This window comes from Rhynchophorus ferrugineus, unplaced genomic scaffold, assembly GCF_030347505.1.
Source record: "Rhynchophorus ferrugineus isolate W39M unplaced genomic scaffold, kcgeb_rfMv2 rfM1, whole genome shotgun sequence".
NCBI lineage: Eukaryota > Metazoa > Arthropoda > Insecta > Coleoptera > Curculionidae > Rhynchophorus > Rhynchophorus ferrugineus.
In genome coordinates this window covers 24166262-24190016 of record NW_027472580.1, presented here as the reverse complement: position 1 = coordinate 24190016, position 23755 = coordinate 24166262, and the positions used below count along the sequence as shown (strand labels likewise).

General features: G+C 30.3%; 1 protein-coding gene and 1 long non-coding RNA gene across 2 annotated transcripts in view; one reads left to right on the top strand and one right to left on the bottom strand.

The window, feature by feature from the left end:
• The window catches only part of LOC143206522 (sodium-independent sulfate anion transporter), a 39988-nt gene that overhangs the window by 11600 nt on the left and 4633 nt on the right, over positions 1-23755 (bottom strand). Inside the window, exon 2 of the mRNA XM_076419107.1 lies at positions 5953-6128. Within this exon, the coding sequence (XP_076275222.1) occupies positions 5953-6128 (176 nt within the window). The remainder of the gene's footprint in view (positions 1-5952; positions 6129-23755) is intronic.
• On the top strand, positions 765-23755 carry LOC143206534 (uncharacterized). Its single transcript, XR_013008446.1, has 4 exons — positions 765-879; positions 1530-1675; positions 19419-21921; positions 22189-23755. It is a non-coding gene; the product is annotated as an uncharacterized LOC143206534 (long non-coding RNA).

The following is a 23755-nucleotide window of genomic DNA, read 5'->3' as shown; positions in this document are numbered from 1 at the left end:
GAAACATTATTTTTATCATTAAAGAAACCTGATATCTTATCAGTTTTAGCAGAGTCTTGGGTATTATTAATACATAGTTTGTAAGAAAAAGATTTATGTTGTAGTTGTTTGAATCGGACATTTATATAGGGTATTAAAAAAAAGTAAATGAATAAGTGAAAATTTATTTATATAATTTTTTGGTAATTTATTATTTCTAAATATTTTTTTATATTCTAGAATCTCGTCTATACCAAATATGATTTATCCGGATTGGTCAGAATTCATGCACTTATCAGAAATATCATTTAAAAGTAAAATTTGAGAAATAAATTTCCAAATTGTATATTTTAATAATCAATATTTTTTTTATAAACTTGCTTTACTTTTTACATACTAAATATAAACTTTTCTTTGATGCACTTGTATAGGTATAATGCAGAAATACAAATGATATTTTTCAAAATCAGAATCGTTATTGCCTTGCGAATGTAAAACAAAACGGATACTTTACTTCTTTAAAGGAATATACTACAACTTTCAACAATATTTTTGATTAATAAAATAATGTTATGTAACGAAATTAGATTAATCTAGTTACAAAATATTTTTCATTGCACATAAGTTCATAGTTTAAAACGATATGGAATTACTTAAATGATGTGCTACACTAGTTTCCCCTAATTCCACAGTAAACTTTTGGTGTAATGACTTTGTTTATTGATAACCTTATTTCGTATCTACTAATATACAAATATTTTAACTGATAAGTCGATCTATGACTTAGTTGTTTTCACGAATGAACGTAAACTGTAAATTAAATAGCTTCGCGGTGACAGTTGGATTTTCTTTTTACTTATAGGGCAGTACTTACTGCAAACCATCTCATTTCAAAACACTGTAAGCATTTAACATATTATAAAAAGTTATCAATTCTCCAAACATTTATATCTATCTATCTGTTTATGATGCATTAAATTTACTGTATTAATATAATTTTCTTTTCTATATGGCAATTAACTAAATAGTGTTTGTAAATTAATATAATTTTTCGTGTTGATAAATGGTGGATCATCATGTCACTTGTAGACTTTCACGGTAAAATTAAATTACTTCAAGGGATATTTAATGATTTCATAGTGAAACACATCGTATTAAAAATATTGGCTAAATATATAAAGAGTCATGGATGATATTTTCATTGAAATAATTGATATATAGAAAAAGTTAGATGAACAAAAAAAACTAAATGTATCTTTCTTAAAGAATCTAAGGATCTAAACCCTGAATTTTGGATAAAAGTTGCTTGTAATTAGTTTATAGCCCTAAACATAACAAAAAATAAGTAGTAAATTAACAAAATAAAAAAGTAATTTATTTTTTTTTAAATTTTGAAATGATCTCTATAATTAGAACTAAATATTTTAACCGTGAAAAATATATAATAACATGTTAGATGGTTTCTTCTGGCATTTAAAATATGTATTTTTACAGTTGTAATAAATATAATTTAATACAAACTGGTACTTATTATGATTATTTATGGATAGATCACAAAGCCCAATAAGTAAAATCAGACTACCGGCAGCAAGTATTTTGATTGTTCTATAATCTACAGGATGGCTATAGTATAGGATTAAAGTAGTTTGAAGCAGGTTAAGATACTAGTACAGATACCGCTATTAGAAAGGCATCAGTAAGTAGGTTATATAATTATTTAATAATGATGTCTGTGTATATAAAATTAGAAAATGAATATAAGGAAACGTATTTTCTGTTCAAGTAGTACTGGTTGAACTGACCTATCTTTACGAATAGTCTTCCGAGCTTTCTATGTATATGAGGTTACATTCCATTTTAATTAAAGCTTTAAAAATATCTTCTTTAGGTGTTGAAACACAATTCCATTGCAATTTATTCCGAATATTCAGGAAAATATTGCATTGAAATTCGTTTTTGATTTTTTCATAAACACTCGTAAATAATTTGACTTTATTCACTATTACCAAAAATATCCTAAATTCACGATATGTACGCAATGAAATTACCATAACTAGTTAATCACTGGAGAAACAACAATTCCTTAGGAATTTTACGAAGTTCACCTTTCACACAATTAACACTTCACAACTATCGTATAAAATGATTTTAATAACGAAAATGTTTTCTAGTTTAATTTAGTTTTTAGTTATTTAAAACTTATATTTAATATGTTATTTAATATTTTAGAGTAAGATAAAGAATAAGTTAATTATTAGCAAATATTTTAATTATTTTGAGATACAGGATGATAAGTAATACTAGTAATTTTCCTTTTTTACATAAACAAGCGATTTATCTTATTACGAATATTTATTACGTATCTTACGAATTATATCTAAAATATTTGTAAATATTTAATGAATGAATAATTAGCTTCTTACATTAAATGCGTCTTCAGGAAACATATAATAGGTAAAATACTCTCATATACTTGTGATTCAAAAGTTCCCGGTCTACCATAATAAAACAAATTTTTTTGGAAAAATTAGTTTTTTTTCTTCAACCTAATTCCCTTCAAGGGTGATACACTGATTATAGAGACCCTCCAAATGTTCGATAATACTTTGGTAGAACGATTTGTCCTTTGCTTGAAAATAGGCCTCAGATTCGGCGATCATCTCTTCATTCGACGAAAATTTCGTCCCAGCGAGTATTCTTTTGAGATCTGAGAACAGGAAATAGTCGCTGGGGGCCAGATCTGGAGAATACGGTGGATGAGGAAGCAATTCGAAGCCCAATTCATGTTTTTTTGCCATCGTTCTCACTGACCTGTGACACGGTGCATTGTCTTAATGAAGCAGTAATTTCTTTTTCTTCAAATGCGGCGGTTTTTCGGCGATTTCGTCCATCAAACGGTCCAATAACACTATGTAATAGTCGCTGTTGATGGCCCTTCCTTTTTTAAGGTAGTCAATGAAAATTATTCCATGCGCATCTCAAACTACAGACGCCATAAACTTGCCAGCCGGCTGTTGCATTTTCCCATGCTTTGCAGCGGGTCCATCGTGTGCAGTCCATTCGGATAACTGTCGATTGGACTTCGGAGTGAAATAATGGAGCCATGTTTCAGCCATTTTCACACATCGATGCAAAAACTCGGGTTTATTACGCTTGATCATCTTCGAACCCTGCTCCGAATCACAACTCGTTGTTCTTGGTCAAAAGTGAGCTCGCGCGGCACCTACTTCGCACAGAACTTTTTCAAACCCAAATATTCGTTAATGATATGATGTACACGTTCAATTGATATCTTTAGAGTGTCTGCTACTTAATTCAATTTCCATTTTTATGGTAATTCAATATCATTTTGTGGATTTTTTAATGCTTTCGTCGGTAGCAACCTTTTTTGGGCATCCACTGCGTTCATCGTCTGCTCTTTTCACCACGTCTAAACTTAACATCATTGCTGGTTGATTTTCCTGGGGCAGTGTCCGAAAACTCAACATCAAACCAAGTTTTTGCTTCAAATGTATTTTTTCCTTTCAAAAAGCAATATTTTTTCAACACACAAAATTCTATAATTAACAAACTAATGATCCGACAGCTGTCAAATTTATACACTCATCTTTTGAGGATCAGGGCCAACTAAAAAACATATGGATTTAATTCTAGTAGCACCATCTATGTGTCAGACCGGGGACTTTTTGATGAAAAGATGCTTAATATTAAAGACATGTATGACTTTATTAAGGACACCCACTAAGAACATAATAGTATAATCATTTCTAAAATGTATCTTTTTATATATAGATTATATATGATTTGGTATTATTTTCCGATATAATATTTTATTTCAGTTTTAATCATTGTAAATATTACTTGCTAACCATTTCTAGTTTATTCGTATATAAAATAAATCAATATTATTCAAATTAAAAATATATGTGGAAATTTCAAAACAAATACGTCACTATTTTTCAACATTCTTGATGTAGCATTGATAGCTTTGTTCATTATTTTAGCAACTGGTTATAATATGTTTTGGTTGTATGTAAGTGGCATTTAGTTTCAGTTGGTATTTAGTGGCAATTAATTTCAGTGTTTTGCAATCATATAAAGATCGCCTTTCACTAAAGCTCATCTTCCATTACGACTGCTTACCATACAAACTAGAAGAGTATCCCATTTCACCTAAATGTATCTGGCTAGTGTTTATAAAATAAATTCTAAATGCATAAATTAGTGAAAATTTTGCTGGTGTCGTTAGAACTTGGAACCTGTATGAGATTTTGCTTCTTGTATTATTGCGTATTATTATAAAGCATTATATGCTCATAAGAATTAAAGTGAATTGACTATTGAAGTTTTACATCTTAATAAACATCGTTCGGATCTGCCTCATGAGAAATGTACTGTTAAGGGAGTAAAACAAACAATACATAAAGAAATCAATTCAAAAAACTCCTGGTTTTGACCTATTAACTGGACGAATCTTAAAAGAGATGTCAGAAAAGTGCATCAAAATAATAACATTCATATTTAATGCTATGCAAAGACTTAATTACTTTCCTAGCTCTTGGAAAGTGGCTCAAATCAATATGATTCTTAAATCTGGGAAAAAATCAGAAGACGTCTCCTTTTATCGTTCTATAAGCCTGTTACCTGTGATATGTAAACCATTCGAAAAAATATACATTAAGAGACTCACAATAATAGCAGAGGAGAGAATTCCAGATCAATTTGGCTTCCGTAATACACACGGAACAATAGAACATATACATAGATTAGTTAACCAAATTAACAAAAACTTAAATGATAAAAAATATTGCTCTTACACTGGACTGCATGTTACATTACATTACGTTACATTTGCCCCATACGCACTTTCAACTGCTGAAATCGTACCTCACAGACAGACATTTTATTGTCAAACAAGGTGACGAATACCCTGACCTACACCCAATATATTCGGGTGTTCCGCAGGGCAGTGTTCATGGCCCTCTACCCCAGTGACTTTCACCCTTTGTAGAAGAACATCCCCAGTCCCTTAGTAAAATTGATTAATCGGGAACCGCAAGCTGACAACGATAATATATGGGAATGCATTTCGATCGACGTTTGATATAGAAAAAACATACAGTTACAAAATGAAAACAGCTTGGGCTTAAACTAAACCAAATGTACTGGCTGATAGGGCGTAAATCTAAATTTTCAATAGATAACAAGGCTTTGGTATATAAGTCAATACTTAGGCCCATTTGGACATATGGTATTGAACTGTGGGGTACTACTAGCAAATCTATAATAGATATCCTCCAGGGGTTCCAGAATAAAGTCTTAAGAGTCATCGTCGATGCCCCATATTACGTGTCCAATAAACTGATTCAGCGCGATATCCCCATAGAACCTATAACAAGTGTGACTCGGAGTGTTAGTGCGAAGTATTCTGAAAGACTATTAGTGCATGCCAATGTACTCGCCAAACAGTTAAATGTGCGCGATGTCAGTGAAGTGCGTAGGCTTAAATGCAAACTGTTATACGAACTGATTAATAGACACATAGAGTGAGATTTAATAATCTCTAGAATAAGTTAGAATAAGTTAGCATAAACTTTAAAATAAGTTAGAATAGTATCTAGAATAAGATTTAGATTATAAGTTGTACAATTAATCACTTACTGAAGTTATCTACTACATATCAGGATAGTTATACATTATGTAACTAAAACCATATAATAATACTTATTACCTACGGGGAGATTATTGAGGTTCTAGGAGATATAGTCAAATATATTTTTGTTTTTGGATAATTTCAGTAAAATATATTCGAATAACTAATATTAGCAGAAAATAACTAATGATAAAAAATTCGACATAATTAAGAGTTGTAAAGTTGTGTACACTTTGAGCAATATACAGAGGGAGGTTTTAGATAAACTTATCACGTGATTACCCCAAGTTCTTATATATAAATATAGTAAAAACATTTACCTCGAAAACTATTTGATCCTGCTAGCTGATTCCTTAATTTTATTTCTTGTTTTATACTTTCTGGTAGATCACTGGTTGAAACTGTTATGGCTGGATTGTCGTAGGCGTACAAAGAACCACCACCACCGCCGCCACCAGCATTTTCCTCCAGATCTCTGCATGGTTCAGTTACCCCACTGAAAAACAAAAAATATTTTTTTGTCATCAAAAATTTTCTGGATTATTTGTTATATATAATAAAACCTACTGCCTACTATCGACATATTATTATCTAAATGATATTTTTGTTTGCTGCTTTATTTCATATAAGCTGTGAAATAAATTAATGTATATATTATTGAAAATATACCAGTAGTTATGTTACAATTAAGCTAGTCGCGAAAAAAAATTAATTAAGATATACTATATATGTTATCAAGCTAGTTATATAGGAGATATAGTCTATGGTTTTATTTTTGATAATGTATAATTTACGACAGTTTGCGTATATCTATATTAATGCTATATATTGATATATATGTTACATATTATATATAGTTATATATATGTTAGTGTCAAACATTTGTAAGACAAAAGTATAAATCTAAAAAATGTGTGATAAATATATTTTTAGGACGCAAATATACTACTTAATTTGTAAATTTTCGTGAAATTACAGAGTCAAGCTGAAGAATAAGTAAAAAGAGAATAAGTTACTGATAGGAAAATGTAGTACTTACTACTGGAAAAAACTCTAAAACTTTTTTACTTATATGAATATATTTACTGAATTTATTTATAGGATATTGATAAAATGTTACACACCTTTTTTTGATATTGTCATTAAAAAAATGCATTTTAAATTTCTCTTAGTACTGATTATTTTATAAAGTTAAAAGTAATTGGAGAGATAAATTATACCATGCCTCAACAGAAGCGGATAAATAATGGGAAAAAATTAATACCATCATAAACATTATAAAAATAATAAACATTAAAGAAATATCCATCGTGACAAAATTTTAGCACACTACTTATTTTTCAATTCAGCTGTTAATAAAAACTAGTTTTTGGATTTTACGAATCATGTAAACATTACAAAGGAAGCTATTGTTTATGTATAGGTTCTTTAAGCGGAACTTATGAGTAAACAATAGATTTATCGCTTGAACAACGCGACAAAACTATAGCACACTTAGAGAAAAAGAACTGAATTTTTTTATTTTAATTTTAGTAATGTGTATATCCTTCTCTAGTTTTTACAGCTTCAATTAGTCTATTCGGCAGTGTTTCATATAGATTTTTATTTAACATAATCTTAATCCGATTTTTTTCACTTATCTTGGATACAATTTGGTTGTCCAACGTTGTTAAATTGTTCATAAAAATATAGTTCTGACCGGCAATTTGTTTTCCATATTAGTCTAAGTGTTCTATCAATTTGATAACTTACATTATCTTTCCTTCAAACTGTAAACTGTAACACATAGTATATCTGTGGTGAATTAAAATCGTCATTTATTTTCTCAAATAATAATAGTAATACTTAGAAGTAGTCGAATGCTAAATCTTTGTCAGGGACAGGAGATACGGACATGTAATTAAGAATAACGATGAAATAACAGATACAATAAATACCTTGCAAATTAAGGAAATATAAAAAATAAATTAAACATACATTTTGTTAAAATGTAGTTGGACTAGAATCGGTTAAAACATAAATTCTTCCTTATAGTTGATATTTTTTTAATATAGTTTCATTTTTACCAACGAGGGTTTATATAGACTAGACCTACAGTTTAAAGCCGCCTCCAACCCATGGTCCTCGTTATTAAGTCTACCGATTGGCGAGCGACCAACTTTAGAAATCATCCCAGAAGACATCCCGTCTTACCCGGCTTGGTTACTAGCGTGACTGAGATTATTTAATGAATTTGAGTCAGATTTTGCACTTTTGTCTCACACAAATCATTTGACAATCACAAATGCTAAACTATCACAAACATAAATTTACGATCATGGCCCAGAAGGATTCGAACCCCCGACTATCGCGACAGTCCTGTTGCTTTTACCACTGCGCCAACCAATATTATAAAAGCACAAGGAACATTTTCATAATAATTGAAATAGAATATGTTGTCTAAATCCATGTCCTCTTTTGAGCTGATCTTTTATTTTAATTTGATCGATTACAGCTTTAAAATTATCTTTAACTAAGCAATGAACAAGATCGAGAAAATCAACTAAATTTGATTTTCAAGCGAGATACTGATTAGAATTGAGAAATTCTAAGGGAGCACGATTATCAGGAAAAAATATCACCTAACAAGTGTTATATCTGTTATATATACATTTTAATATATTCAACATAAAAACAAACAATTATGTATTAAATATGTTTACAAAAACTACGTCCACATAAAAAATTACTCTTGACACCAGATACACATGACTAAATCGATGGAATAACAAAACACCGAAACAGCTAAATCATTCAAACCAGAAGCTACAAAAAACCGTCTATTTTTTTGGCCCATATCGTGATTGGAGTTACCGATGGTCTTCGCTGAAAAATTCTGCTGTTTCCTCGATATCAAGTTCAAGACTTTGTTCTCTGTCGGTATGTTGAGGTTAGAATTTTACCTTGAACCTCTCGCCCGTTTAATAAATCACAGAACACATGTGATTCGTAATCAGGAGAAAACAGGATTGTATGTTAGATGTCTTTGTTTACATAAGATATGAAATAATAAGAATCCAAATATAAAAGGTGTTCATGTCTAGACGATTTAGGCACCTGATCTGAAGATATGGATATGATAATGCAACCGATAATGTTTTATTGGTTCAGTACATAATGGGATATGGTGTGCTAGGGTGCTCAGGTTGTTTGTTTTGCCTTTATAAAATGAGTTTATATTAATAATATTATTGTATAACTTTTGAATATGGTATTTATATTCCTTGAGTCATGTACCGTTTTATTTTATAACACATGGGCTGAAAAGTACTCGGAGTAACAAATAAAACGCGGATTTTTTTGGTCAAAGTTAGCTTTATTCATCAACGTAATCTCCATCAAGAACCACACAATCATTCCAGCGCCGTTCTAACATTTCAATAAGACGTACAACGATTGATCTTTTGTCTCAAAATGTGCATCAGTTTCAACGTTTTCTTAACGATGAGCATTTTTTTTGAGGTCTGCGAACAGCCAGTAGTCACGGGGAGTCAAATCTGGCGAATACGGTGGATGGGGGTGCTATTCGAAGTTCAATTCATGTAGTTTGATGAAACATTTTTTTGCCTTTTGCGGTCGTTTCTTTGTAATTTCGACCTTTAAACGCTCTAGTAACGCCATATAATATTCACTGTTGATGGTATTTCCCTTCTCAAGATAATCGATGAATATTACATCAAGCACATCCCAAAATACCGAGGCCATAACCTTTCAAGTCGATTGTTGTGTTTTCAGGCGCTTTGGACGAGGTTTTCCAGTTGCTGTCCACTCAGATGACGATCGTATTGATTCCGGAGTGAAGTGTTAGATACATGTTTCATCCATTGTCACGTATTGACGCAAAAATTCCGGTTTGTTACGATTAACATGGCCAAACACTACTCAAAATTATCAACACGTTCTTGTTTTTGGTCAACAGTGAGCAAACACGGCACCCACTTTGAACAGAGCTTTATTAAAATCAAATGCTGATAGAACATAAAACCACACGTTCTTTTGATATCTTTATAAGATTAGCTAACTCACGAAACTTCACTTTTCGATCATTCAAAGCGATTTTGCGGATTTTGTTAATGTATGGACGTCCACTGCGTTCTGCATCATGGGTGTCCCTACGACCACGTTTGAAGTCAGCAAACCAATGTTTTATTGTTGTTTCTGATGGAACGATATTCTCAAACATTTTTCAAGGCAATCTTCACTTGAACGGTATTTTTTGTCATCAAGAAGCAGTGTAAAATTCAAACAAGAAATTGTTTTTGATTCATTAATCCACTCTTAGCACAATAACTCAGAAACTTATTAGTAAAATATAATGAAATTTTAACAGCTTTCTTTTGAAGGTTAGTACTAACTGAAAAAATGGCGAATGGAAGAAAATCAGGGCCATCTATGCATTAGGCCCGGGGTTTTTCAGGCTATGTGATAAATATGCTACAGATCGAATAAAATTAATATTTTTCATGGAGTACAGAGAATTGTACTACTGTAGGATTGATGAACAGACAAAAAACGCTTTCACTTCTTTTGGTCACTAATATTGTATCCCATGAAGTATCAGGTAATTAAATAATTTTATCGAAAGAATATTTTCTTATTATGATTATGAATATTCCAGAATAAAACATGGCAAAGTAAGCTTATTTTCAGATATTTTATACACAAATATTTTCTTGTCAAAATGCATTCTTTGTATATAAAAATACTCTTTAATGGATTTTATAGAATAACACTCAATCAGATAAAATATAAATAATAATTAAAACATTTGAAATTTTTCAATTTGCGATTTTTTGAGGTCAGGAGACTGCTCAAATAAGAAATATGAACAATAGACATCGATTACAGCACAGCTGCATTGTCAAAATAATTCGAATACCTCCAGTTTATAATAACAATTAACTGTGTTTAAATAATCTCTTGTTATGTTGAAATAATTAGTCTTGCCACTATTTTCATCATAGAATAATATATTTCAATATTTTTCAGTATGTTACATATTATTGTATTTTATTAGATATGGATTTAAAAGCTCTACCATCTAATGTAATGTTTAAGAAATATGGTAATTAATATATAATGTATAATGTACAACCAATTCTAAAAAAGTTTAATAAATAGTTAGTTAAAAAATTAATAATTTAATAACCAAAATATGTGTAGTCATTTTTAAATCTCTTAGACAAGAAAATATAATCATCATCATTATCTTCAATCCACAGCCGCCACTTGGGTAGAGATACTTCGTATTTTATTATAAATAATTTTTATTCTCTTGATCTGTGCTTTTTTTCGGAGCTGCTCGCTGTATCCTCCATGCGAAAGTTCAATGTTACGACATAAGTCTGCGAAAAATTCGCTCAATTTTCATTCGATGTCCATAACATTGTAATCTGTGTCCCTAAATTTGCTTCACAACTGTGCAATGGCTTCATTTTTAACACGATCCCAAACATGTAGAATTTACGTTAAGCATCACTTTTACAAATATTCAAGCTGATGTCAGACTGTAACAGTGTCTCTCTCGGAGCCATACAGAAAGATTGGCAAGTAGTTTAAAGAGCTGGATTTTAGTCTTGATAATAGTATGTCTTCTTTTCCATCCGCAAAGCTCTTGCAAATTGGCCGATTTGACTTATTGGTTCGGCAGTATTTGCCAGTTTCTTCTCATTTATTACTGATTCCAAGTATATGAATTTCTGCACATAGTCGTCTAGCTTGATCTCGTTGAGATTTACAATAACAGTCGGTCCTTCAGTTGTCAATATTTTGGTTTGTTCAAAAACGTAACTAATAGGAAAAGAAAATATAATAAAAATGGCCTCACTGATACAATCATCGCACCTAATCAATCAAACTGGACTATCATATGATATAATAACATTGACTGTTATAATGTTGATGCTTTGATTATGCTTGTTATTTGAATAGATCGATTACTTACGATTACTGATAATTATAGGGCGCATATCAGTTTTTATATAACAACATCAATAATAGCATAAACCTTCCTCTCAATGTGCGAAAGTGTCTAAATCGACATTATCAAAGTGCTTAAAGCAATAACTAATTTTCTACTTATAATTGTGAAATGCGAAGTGACTAGAAAATAATGAGACAGACATACTATAGACGAACCATATTGGCGCCACGGTACTACAACCGACAGCTGTGTATCACGAAGTCTCTAAATTGCGAAGAACATGATCTTTGTTTGTATAAAACATTATGATTGTGTTGAATATATTGAATATACCATAGAATATACAGATAAATTACTTATCATTATAGGTATTATATGGTAATGAATGTTTCTAAGTGGGCCAGCTTTTTGGGCTATTATTATTCATGGGAACTGTAAGGAAATTAGACGTACACTTTACCCAATAATTTTAATAGGCATAAATGCATGCAAAATATAATACACTTCGTTAGCATCCAAAATGTTTCTGATCAGTTATAACATGATGTGGTTTCCTGACTTGGTACCATCTGGCTTTATGTTTTTGTCAGGGTCAAATTTGCATTAAGAATAATAACATGTTTGGTGGTCGAATCAGCGAAAGAAAAATCGGCATACGCTATGAAATACTGTTTGTTAAAGTGAATCAGAAGACATTCCATATAACACAGAGTTAGAGGGTGCAGGTGTATAGATAGTTTAAAAGCATCAGTTCGTTCGTAATTGAAATTAATAAGCAAAATGACAGTCGTGTCCATTCTTTGTAATTTTAGGTTACAAAAAATATTCTATGATGTTGCATATGTTTTTTTTTTAAATAAAAAAACCATTGAAAAACGCTGGAAAAACGCTTACTAATTGATTTATCTTGAAAATCCTGGATATATTAGAGAACCATATCGCACTCGTATTATATCTCGTACCATATCCATTCTATGGTTGCCGTAATAGTTCATCAGAGTAATTCATTTGATGTCATAGTGTTGCTCCTAATGAAGCGATAGATCACCAAAGACGTCCTATAGCGACTACAGAAAGTTATTAGTATCGTAGAGGCTTATAAAATACAACTGCTGAAAGAATTAAAAACAGACGACCACTGGGCAAAACGAAGATTCGCAAAAATATTTAATGAATGAATAATTTTTGTACTTTAGACCAGTCAGTTGGCCTTTAAAATCTCATGACTTTTCTGTAGGGATATATGTTATACCGCACGACTAATATATAGTCTATTCAAAATAGCAATGAACTCAATTCATCCCAATTTTAGACATCAATTCGTCGCAATATTACCAAATTTAATTTTGACTTTTAATTTATTTTAGCCTTTATGTATTACAACATTCTCAGGCAAATAAGATCATGAAGCAAAAATGTTAAAAAGTTCAATTTATTTTAACATTATAGTTCAATGTTTACTGCTATTTTAAATAGACTATAATCCTAGATGTTTAAAATAAAAAAAAACGTGTGTTAATGCCACGCAGGATAATATGGTGAGTGAGGCATCTAATCGACATAAGGGTCTCGTTTACATTAGTATTGGTTGTCATGTCGGTCCAATAAGTATTAATTCAATTAACCTGGATCCAAATACCTATCAAGAAATTGAGACATTTAAAAATTAAATTTAAAAATTGAAATTAAAGTTATTAAAATTAATTTTTAAATTAAAAATTTAGAAAACAGTTTGACGTTGGATTGTCAATCTTTTTGCAGTTACTCGAAGCATTCTTTGCCATAATTAAGTGGAGTTCGGGCAAAAGTATCGCAATTACGGTAAGGTTTTAAATAGTGTGCTCAAGTTGCTCAAAGTTCACCAGTTTGAACTATTCTAACTAAGAAACATCAGTCTATGTGTTTGAAAAACAGCCCTAGGCCACAAAAGGCGCAAAGAAGTCGGGGTGAAGTGCTGTCTATTCAAATTTGTATAGAAGCTTGCAGTTCAGGCTTTACGGTAACCAGTAGTTCAGTTGCAGTACCCGGATTGCAGTAGTTCAATTGCTCAGCCGTAAATTATTGCAATTTGGAATCACCAAAGCTTGAGAGACAACATTCGCCGTATTATTAGACTACAACTGAACCAAGAGCAGCAACTATATGCCAGTACTAACATTCAAATAGTAATGGCAAAATATTAACTTCCTAAAAAAAATAATTTGATGAAAACTTATGTAATTATATATTATATTATATTTTTGTTTAATTTATTTTTAAAGATTTGTAGCACTGAAATAGTACCATTTATTTCTTATTTGATTATCAGATTGTCATCTGAGGTATATTATACAAGCTCTAGGTTATTGGCTTGAGAGATTACGTTAAACATTTAAGTAATTGCTCTTTAAATATTCTGCGAGAGGCATATAACATAAAATAAAATGAACTAACAAAACACTGATTATAATTTATTCACAACTATTGTTATTATAATTAATAGTTGTTTACTATTTTGAAAAATAAAATTGTTTCGTTTAAAGAATCACGCATATTTAAGGAAAAACCTGCTCTGTGATAAAGATAACATTATTTTTATTTACTTGTATGTATGTACATGTCACATAAAGGTCTTGGACCAAATCTAGAGCTTAACTTGGAGTTTGAACCATCGCCATCGGTATTATTAACCTTATATTGGGACTAGCGATATGTCTGGTTTAGAGAGATTGGGATGACAATCATCAGATAGTTAAAATACTATGCTCGAACCCATAGTTATATTGCGCTATACTTCTGGCAGATGAGTAAACTAGGCCTTGATAAGCCCCTATTAGAATGAATTTGAAAATCTTTTTCTCTGAATCGGATATTGGATGCTGTTTTATTAAGAAGTGAACACACCAAAAGTGTATTTTTAGGTATATGGTATTTTGTCTTTTGAACCTTGCAAGCAGATGCCCTGTTAGTTGATGTGTGGTTTAATAATACTATCTATGAAAAAAATACCTGAAAATAAATTATTGCACAGTAGTAGAGACATCATCTCGTTGGCTTGACTACTACTTTACACAGCCGGGCTATTTTTCGAACTATGTCAAAACTAAACTGAAATTTGAGACTCTACTATATTTCAGGCGCATAAGATTCAAATGGAAATATATTGATCGATACACCCTGTAAATAAGCGGTAGCTTGTCAGTTCTTTTATACGATTTTTTTCCTTCGTTCGGACCAAGGAGTGGTCCAGTGGGTCTCGTGACTGTTTTCATTTTACGATCATAAACGGGGTTTTTCAAAACCTGTTTTAATTGCATTCGATGGAATAATTTATTTTATATAATGAGGCACGTGACAAGCTGTGATGTGTTGCTTTTATTCTGTAGAATGTTTAGGTTAGTTCATTTCCAAATACGGACGTCAGAAGAGGCTTGATTTCGGTACTCATCGCGCCTTAAAACAGGTCCATTCAATCGACACGTGATCGTGGTTATTGGCGACTTAACATTCTTGATAGAAAACATATATGTGTTTACTGGACTCAGTATTTAATCGTATTTAGTATGTTTTCCGGCTATCAAACCCGTTAATTAGTTTTAAAGGTGTTTTCTTATTTGAAAGCTTTATTATGAAAATTCGGTACAATGTATTCAAAATACTGCCGAGGGCCTCTACATTTTCTCATCTTTCGGGCAACTTATCGATTCCACCTCAAAAGAATGACCTCTTGAGGCTATCCACGAAACAACCAACTTTTTGGTACCTTCTTAAGAACTGAAGCGCTGCTCAGACAGATCACGACTCATATTTCACACATAACCAAACGCCTTGCAATGTCTCTTTGCTTCATTTGATACCGCACAAAATATCTAACCTTTTGAATCATTTATATGTTCTTCAAAAGATTGAAAATGTTTTCTTGTATTACTCTCAACAATTCTTACATATTTTTCTTAGGATTTACAGAGATCATCATCGAGTTATGCCTTCAAATCTTCGTCTTCAAATTTGTTTGGATGTCCAGAACGCTCTGTCTCTTCTATGTCAAAACTTTTGAAAGTCAAAACCAGTATTCACATGTAGAAAATAATGGTATATGGTTGTTATAATGATCACACAGCATCCGATGATCTTTAGCCGCTTTTTTCTTTAAGCTGAAGTGAAAAATAGAACTACGATTTACTCAGTACTAATACAAATATTTTCATATCACTGAAAATCATTTTTTTTCGCTCTACAACGAAATGTCACATACCGAAAAGCGAAGGCTGTAATTAATAAGGCTTCAACATGAAGTCCATAGGGATGAATTAATTAGATATTATTTAACGAATAGCAAAATTTCTAAAAAAAAAATCCAACATATATCGTATCTTCGAAGTGGTTTTAATAGCGACCTGAAATAACTAATTAAGCTACCTCTTATTAAAAAAATCCAAAATTGTGGCAGTTGGTAAGTTTTTTTCGAATAAAGGAATCAGATAATCCGTATAAATGTAAAAAAAAGTTGGAAATAATTTTATGTTTCAAGTTAAACACAACGCAGCCAGCTTGGGCTTAAACTAAACCAAATAAATTGGCTGATAGGACGTAAATCTAAATTACCATTTGATAAAAAGGTTTTGCTGTATAAGTCAATACTTAGGCCAATTTAGACCTATGGTATTGAACTGTGGGGTACAACTAGCAGATATAACATAGCCATCCTCCAGAGGGTCCAGAATAAAGTGTTGTGAGTCATCGTCGATGTACCATATTACGTCTCCAATACACTGATTCAGTGCTATATCCCCAAAACCCATAACGACTGTGTTTCGAAGTATTAGTGCGAACTACTCTGAAAGACTTTTAGTGCAATCCCAACGCACTCGCCAAATAGTTAAATGTGACAGTGTATAGGCTCAAACGGAAACTACCATACGAACTGATGACACATAGAGTGAGATTTAATAATATCTAAAATAAGTTAGAATAGTCTTTAGAATAAATTGGGATAGGCTTTAAAATAACTTCGAATAAGTAAAAATAGTATCTAGAATAAGATCTAAATATATATAATAATCTAAATATAATATCTATAATAATATAATAATCTTATAATCTAAATAAGTTGTACAGCAGACCACTTACTGAAGCGATCTTCTACATGTCAAGATAGTCATATTATATAACGGAAATCATATAATAATACTTATTGCCCACGGACAGATTGTTGATGTTACAGCAGATTAAACACCAGATTTCGAATATATGATGTCAGTTTGCCATGCAATGGTAATTGTCCTAATATAGCCATGGAATTTTCCTTGAGTTAATATGTTCTACTGTCACTTTTTGGATACATGATTTTTCTACAATTTTCACTCAAAATTTCTCATCAAAATATGGAGCTTTATCGACATAATAGAATTTGTTAGATATATTGAGACATTCCGAAATATATAGCATTAAAATGGCTTGACGGATTTGCATTTCGGGGCACTGGTCTAAGATATATATGCCGTTTTGATTAATTACCTCTTGAAACTTTTCTAGATTTTCTTCAAAACGTCGGTTATTTTTGGGACGACAATCTGAACACAGTGATTTCCACATGTGTCTTGATTGTGTGTTTGATACTAACTTTCTATTATTAAGAGAGCTTTTCAGGCACGAGGTTAACCAAAGGAGCTAAGTCGGATATCTCAATGTTTGAACGTTTGACGGGACATTGTATCTCATGACGAAAATTTTCTAAATGTTTGTTTCAATCGTATAAGTTGTTGTTAGTGTAAGGTAGAATTTAGCCAGGTTCATGCAGCTCATAATAAACAGTTTCTTTCCAATCTCACTAAATACTTAGCACGCTTCGATCGCAAGATTTTTGCACAATATTGTCCTATGTGATCTAAATTTCCTTATCATTTGTTTCAAAAATATGTTGGTATGGTTTCACATTAGTAGAATTTTTCACTATAAATTCATGTGGAATCCAAATATCGAACTTTTGTTGCTATCAAATCTAATTTCAGATGTTCAACACTATATTATAGTCGATGTTCAGCTCTGTAGACAGGTCATAAGATGAAATTTGGAGATCTACCTTGAAATGTTTGGAGAATATTATCGAAGTAGCTACTTAGGACGTACACGTATAAGAAAGTGCTAAAGAAGTAATAAGTTGGTATTCATAAGAGAATTTTAAGACATAAAGAAATGCTTAAATGGAATCACCAGTGTAAATTTTTATATTTCTGTACTTCACATATTCTTTCAAGTCTTCACTATTTTCTAACAGATACCTTCACGCCAACTAAGTACATAATCTCGTCCAATAAAACAGGCATTACACGTATATTTACAAAATTTATGACTCCAGCACATTGAAATGATCTGACAACATCTGTAATAATATGATCAAAGGCATCGGACCAGCATTCTATCTCTATTTGGCCAGGATAAATTGAGAAGGAAAAATCTGCACCTGATTTAAAATGCATTTTACATTTTTACACAGTGCAATAGGTAATACATTCGACGTCTTCTACGATACGCATTGGCTGTTAGTACACATATGAATAAAAAAAACTTGACATATATTTTCTATTCAGCAACATTGTCACAAACTATCCATGGAAAAGTAAAAGAGCGTCTGACAACACTTAATTCTAAAATATTTCCATGTTTCTTTCTATATTTTAACTCATATATTGTAAAATATACAATTTTAAACTTAAAACAACTTGGATGTAATTACATTTTATTGCTTAATCTTACAAATTAATGTATTGCAAGAATTTAATTATTTTTACCTAAGTTTTATTTATTCATTAGCAATATATATTCCCATTTAACCAGACAATGGAGCTGTAATTTGTAAAAATTACCGCAAATTTGTATATTTATATTTAATAAAATCGTTTTTCTATACCACAAAATTGACGCGAAAAAATTAAAAAACAAAACATAGCAGATTAAAACGATTTCTATGTAATATATCGTTTACGTAAGGCTTTAATTTTAAAACTATAGGAACATTAGCATTTTATGACAGCTTTTGTTGATAATGTAATAATGTATATGTGAGTTATTATATTGTATAAATTAATTTTTATATATCTTGCAATTGGTAAGTATTTATTTCATCTTATTACGATGGTTAACAATATTTATGTTATTAAATATAATATGTCTGACTCAACAGGAGATTGAAAGTATATTTTAGCACATTAAATGGATTCGACTACAAATACAATTAGTAAAGGAACTATAAAATGATCTCCAGTAACAATGGTAAACTCAGTAACGTTCACAAAGCTTTTAAAAAAATAAAAAATGATCATTCAAATTTTAATTTCTTTTTTGGCAAAAATTAGAACGGGTTTCTAATATGTTAGTTGACGTTCTCAGCGCTTCGTCATATATATGCCATACACTATACGTTTTTTATTTCATTAAATGCTGTGAGTTGTTTTTATTTTTCAATCAAGTATCAAGATCAGACATTGTGTAAAAATATTCCGCCCAATTATTATAACCAAGTATTGCCCATTGAGGCAGCAACAAATATCTTCCATCAGGTACTATATCTTGTTAAAACTAGCACCTAGTAAAATTTTGGTATAAATATTATTTTTTCGAAGAATAATCATTATTTTATCGTGGAATCTACCTCATTAAAACAGTAATGGTCGACTGAGTTCGAATTACCGACTAGAAGAAATATTTCAGATTCACATATGTTGTACTGCTTTAACTTAAATATTGATATTAAAGGATATTTTGAAGCATTTTCTTTTTTCAATAGTTGAAAGACATTTGAAATGTGGAAATGGCAACTGGGTTATATGATGATTTTGATTTCAGTGACGGTTCAAAGGACGGCCAAAAAAGTTCGAAGTCAACGGCTTGCAAGACCTATTGGACGAAAGTCTAATTCAAACTCTTTAGTAACTTTCAGGTAGCTTAACAGTTGATAAATCTACTATTTATGGAGATTTAGAAGACATTGGGGAGAAATATTAAAGACATAAGGCAAGAAAAGAAGGATTTTCGGTGGCATATTGTGACTGAAGTGAATATACTACGACAATCCCAAGCGCATAAAGTCATGAGTTAGTCCATCATCATCAAGTGGATTATTTATTGTCATAAACATTTCGTTGTGTACATATCGGGATTAACAATATATAGTGCATTACAGCGTACCGTAATAATAAATGTAATAATAAATGTTTTCGAAATGATCAAGAAGAGCGAAAATATATCGTTGCCAAACCATATTATTTCTTTGAAAGATGGGAAAAGAGAACGGTAGAAAATATTTTGATTAACATATATTGTAACAATTTTTCTCAATATACGCCATTTTACACCGAAAAATAGCCATAATACCTGCAACCACAGATAATAATGGCTACAATAAAGTGTTCACTTATGTCTCCTAATGTATTATAAAATTTGAATGTGATTTCCATGTAATAAAAAAGTAATTTTGCATATTTTTGCAACTAGAAAATCTTAGATATGTAAACATATACGACCTTTTCTTTTAACCATTTAAATGTATCCTACTGCAAGGTTATATGCAGTTAAATACCTACAGTTAATGTATTTTTTAGATGTTAACCGTTAACCCAAAGGCGTCTGAGGACAACCAAAATTTGTAATTGTAAAATATATGTCATAACGTGTCTTCGATATTACAACCTTCCGCTGTATACATCAACCACAAGAAATCCATTACACGTTTTTCGGAATAACGTTTAAACCTCTCGGCCAATTAGAATAATCTTATTATATTTCCGAGGTTCGAAGTGATCAATTGTGTTTCTAGCTTTAACTGCAGCTAATATTAATGATATATACAATACGCATAGTTTTCTACTAAAGATAAACAAAGAATACAGCTGGATGATATACGATACGGGGAAATGTGAAAGTTACTTAAAATTTGTGTTGTCTTAACAAAAAACTAAATGTCTTTCACACGAGACGAATAATTCATGGATTATGGAGAAATTTTAGTTTAGAACGGATAATATTACGGCAGAAGTGTTAGATATTGAAGCAAATAATTTCGATGATTTGGATCTATTGACAATTTCACGTTTCATTGATTCTATTTATTGAAATTGAGTTTCTGGTGATGTATTGTTACAATATCGTGCGAATTAAGTATACTTTAAACATTGTTTTATGTATTTTTGAGATATATCTGTGATCTGATGTAGTTACTGATGTAGATTTTCATAAATAAAGGGATTTTTGAGTATTATCGATTATTCGAATGATCTTTTATCTCAAGAAGCCGACATTATGGACCTTGTCAGCATTGCTTCTTTGTGAGATTTCTATCGAAGAATTCAGCTTATATAGAGAGACCAAAACCAAATAGAAGAAGTTCCTAAAGACATTTCCATAAACACCTGGTGGATTGAAAAAATCGTTGATATACATGTATTTAATCCAAGAAAAGAAGTGGGGCTATGATTTGAGTAATGGTGAATAACTTGACAATAATGCTGACGATATAACATATGAAATCTCATAAGTGCTTCTGTATATTAGCAAAAACATGTTTTTGCTAGGCTTCAAGTATAAAATTGATCAACAACAAAAGAGAAATATTACTGAAAATCATCAATCAAATCTAATCATGGCTGGCTTTTTGTAATTCTCGATAAACAACTATTGATATCATGTTGTACTTACTAGTTTAGACAAAATACTAGTAAAGATATATATTTTCATTTGATAACTACAAAGATCATATGTATTAGAATCAAATTAATAGATGAGGATTTAAGTTAAACATTCGAGAACGTTATAGAACCATATGGGTCGTAAAGGATCTAACAGAATAAATATCGAAAATCTTGTGACTTAATATATTGAGGTTAGATACATATAGGTATAATAATAACAGTTATCTTGATATATCTAAACATAAAAAATAGAGAAGATAAACTGGGTTGTGTATTTGACCGTTAAAAATTGAATTGCTGAATCGACAAAAGAATTGTTAAAACCAATCGTTCAAAATTTAATAAAAACGCCATTAAAAATTTTTCGGTGTGATGTCTGTTGCGTCTTTATATATAAAGACACTTTTATTATATGTGATTTATACGTCGATGGGTAATATTTCTTTCTTCGATGGGTAAGATAGTTCGGACGTCCTCGACGTAATTAGTTGTAACGTTTGATATGTATAAAAAGTTAGGTTAAGTTAGAATATAAGCGGGAAAAAAGTAAGCATTGTAAGATATCACAAGAATATTAGCATCTAAGATAACGTGTGTAGTGTTTATAAAGTAAAATAAGTGAATAAAGTCCATTAACAGTTCATAACATAATTTATTATTTGGTGAACCAAAATCGCGGGTTAATCGCCCTAACAATACCCATAGGAGCGTAATACATTTACAAAACACTTTTCAGTGCCATGAAGAGGTAACTGAAGAAGTAAATATAATTGAGGATTGAACTGAATCGAATATAATTTATTTATTATAGAAAATCATATGTTACAATACCAACAACACGATATTATAAGCTCAAATGGATGATATATTAGGTTTATTTAGTGATCATCACAGTGTTATTATTAATTTTTAAATTCTTGAAATTTAAGTATTATATCTAATATATATGGGCAATATTAAAATATATTGATAAAAATCATATATATATATATATATATATATATATATATATATATATATATATATATATAGGATATTCTAGAATTACAAGAAATTGTAAATTATATTTTATTTGCTTTTATTGGCATTTTATGATTTTCTCAATTGCCACCTAAGAATTTGTTTACCTTGAAATCGCCAAAAATGGCAACATTAACTTCTGTTCTTACTGAGTACTGTCCTAGATTATTTTTTGTTGTACGCTGCACTTATATACAAGTAAACATAATTATGGGAATAATTTTCGATTTTCTTGCATTTTTTGGTTTTAAATTAACTGCGTTGGAAAGTCGTGAATGGCTAGTATGAGTTTTAGCGATCTGGTTAATATATTTTGATTATATAGAGAAAATATAGAGGCTTCTATAAATAATTATTCTATCAAAATTATAATCGTATTAATAATATTAAAATAATATTGATTTGTGGTTAGTTAGGTGAAATCAAATATATTAGTTTAACATAAAACAAGAGAAAAAATATTGCAATGAGTAAGATGCATTTCACATTGTTGTTTTAGCTGCACTCGCTTAATCAATAAGTTGAATGAAGTTTAATTACTGAAAAAGAAATTTTAAAAATATTAGTTACTGGAAAACAATTATCTTCTTTCTAAAGTCAATATTATACCTAAAAGTCACATAGAACTACATCTGGCGAATAAGTGGTTTGTTAAAATGTATGCTTCATATACTAATTTTAGTTTCGGATTTTTGCGCTGATGCTTTATCTTGTGATCTTTTATAAACCGGATTTTTTATGAATTTTTTTCACTCATTTTATTTAAAAGCTCACATTATTAATATTTTTGTTTTACCAGTTTGGAGAACATTTTTTTCTACGTCAAGAACTTCTATTCATTTGATGTCTAAGAAAAATTGTTTTTGCTTGAGATCTGGTAGCAATTGATATGGTATAGAGACATAGTATATCAATGTATTGTAGAAGACAAATTAAAACTAAACTACATGGAAGAGTAAGATTCCACAATATTGCATAAAATAATTACTTTAAATTAAAAATTATAATAATTAATATTACAGCTATTGTTTTAAAGGTCTAAGAGTGAAACAAATAATAAAAAACAATGCAGTTTTATTTAAAAATATAGCTAAATAATTGTTTTTCATTTTATTATGATAATTAATGTTATTTTAGATAAGAAACATGGACTAAAATAAAAAGATTATATGAATAGGAGAATAAAGTAATAAAAAGTCGGAAAAACTCCCTAATTAGCATAGATGGAATAGAAAATGATTCACAGTAATTTGATAAATACTTTAAAATCTTGGTAAATTTTGAGGTCTTTAACGATAAGTACAATAAAATATGTAATTATATGACATTTTGTTCTTTGAACCTTGTATCAAATATTTTACTCATTTATTTTAGATATTACTTTTTAAGTTTTGGTCATTTCTAAATAATAAAAAATGATGTACCTAATTGTCTTCGTTATTGTTTCAATATACATATTAAAGTAAACGAATAATT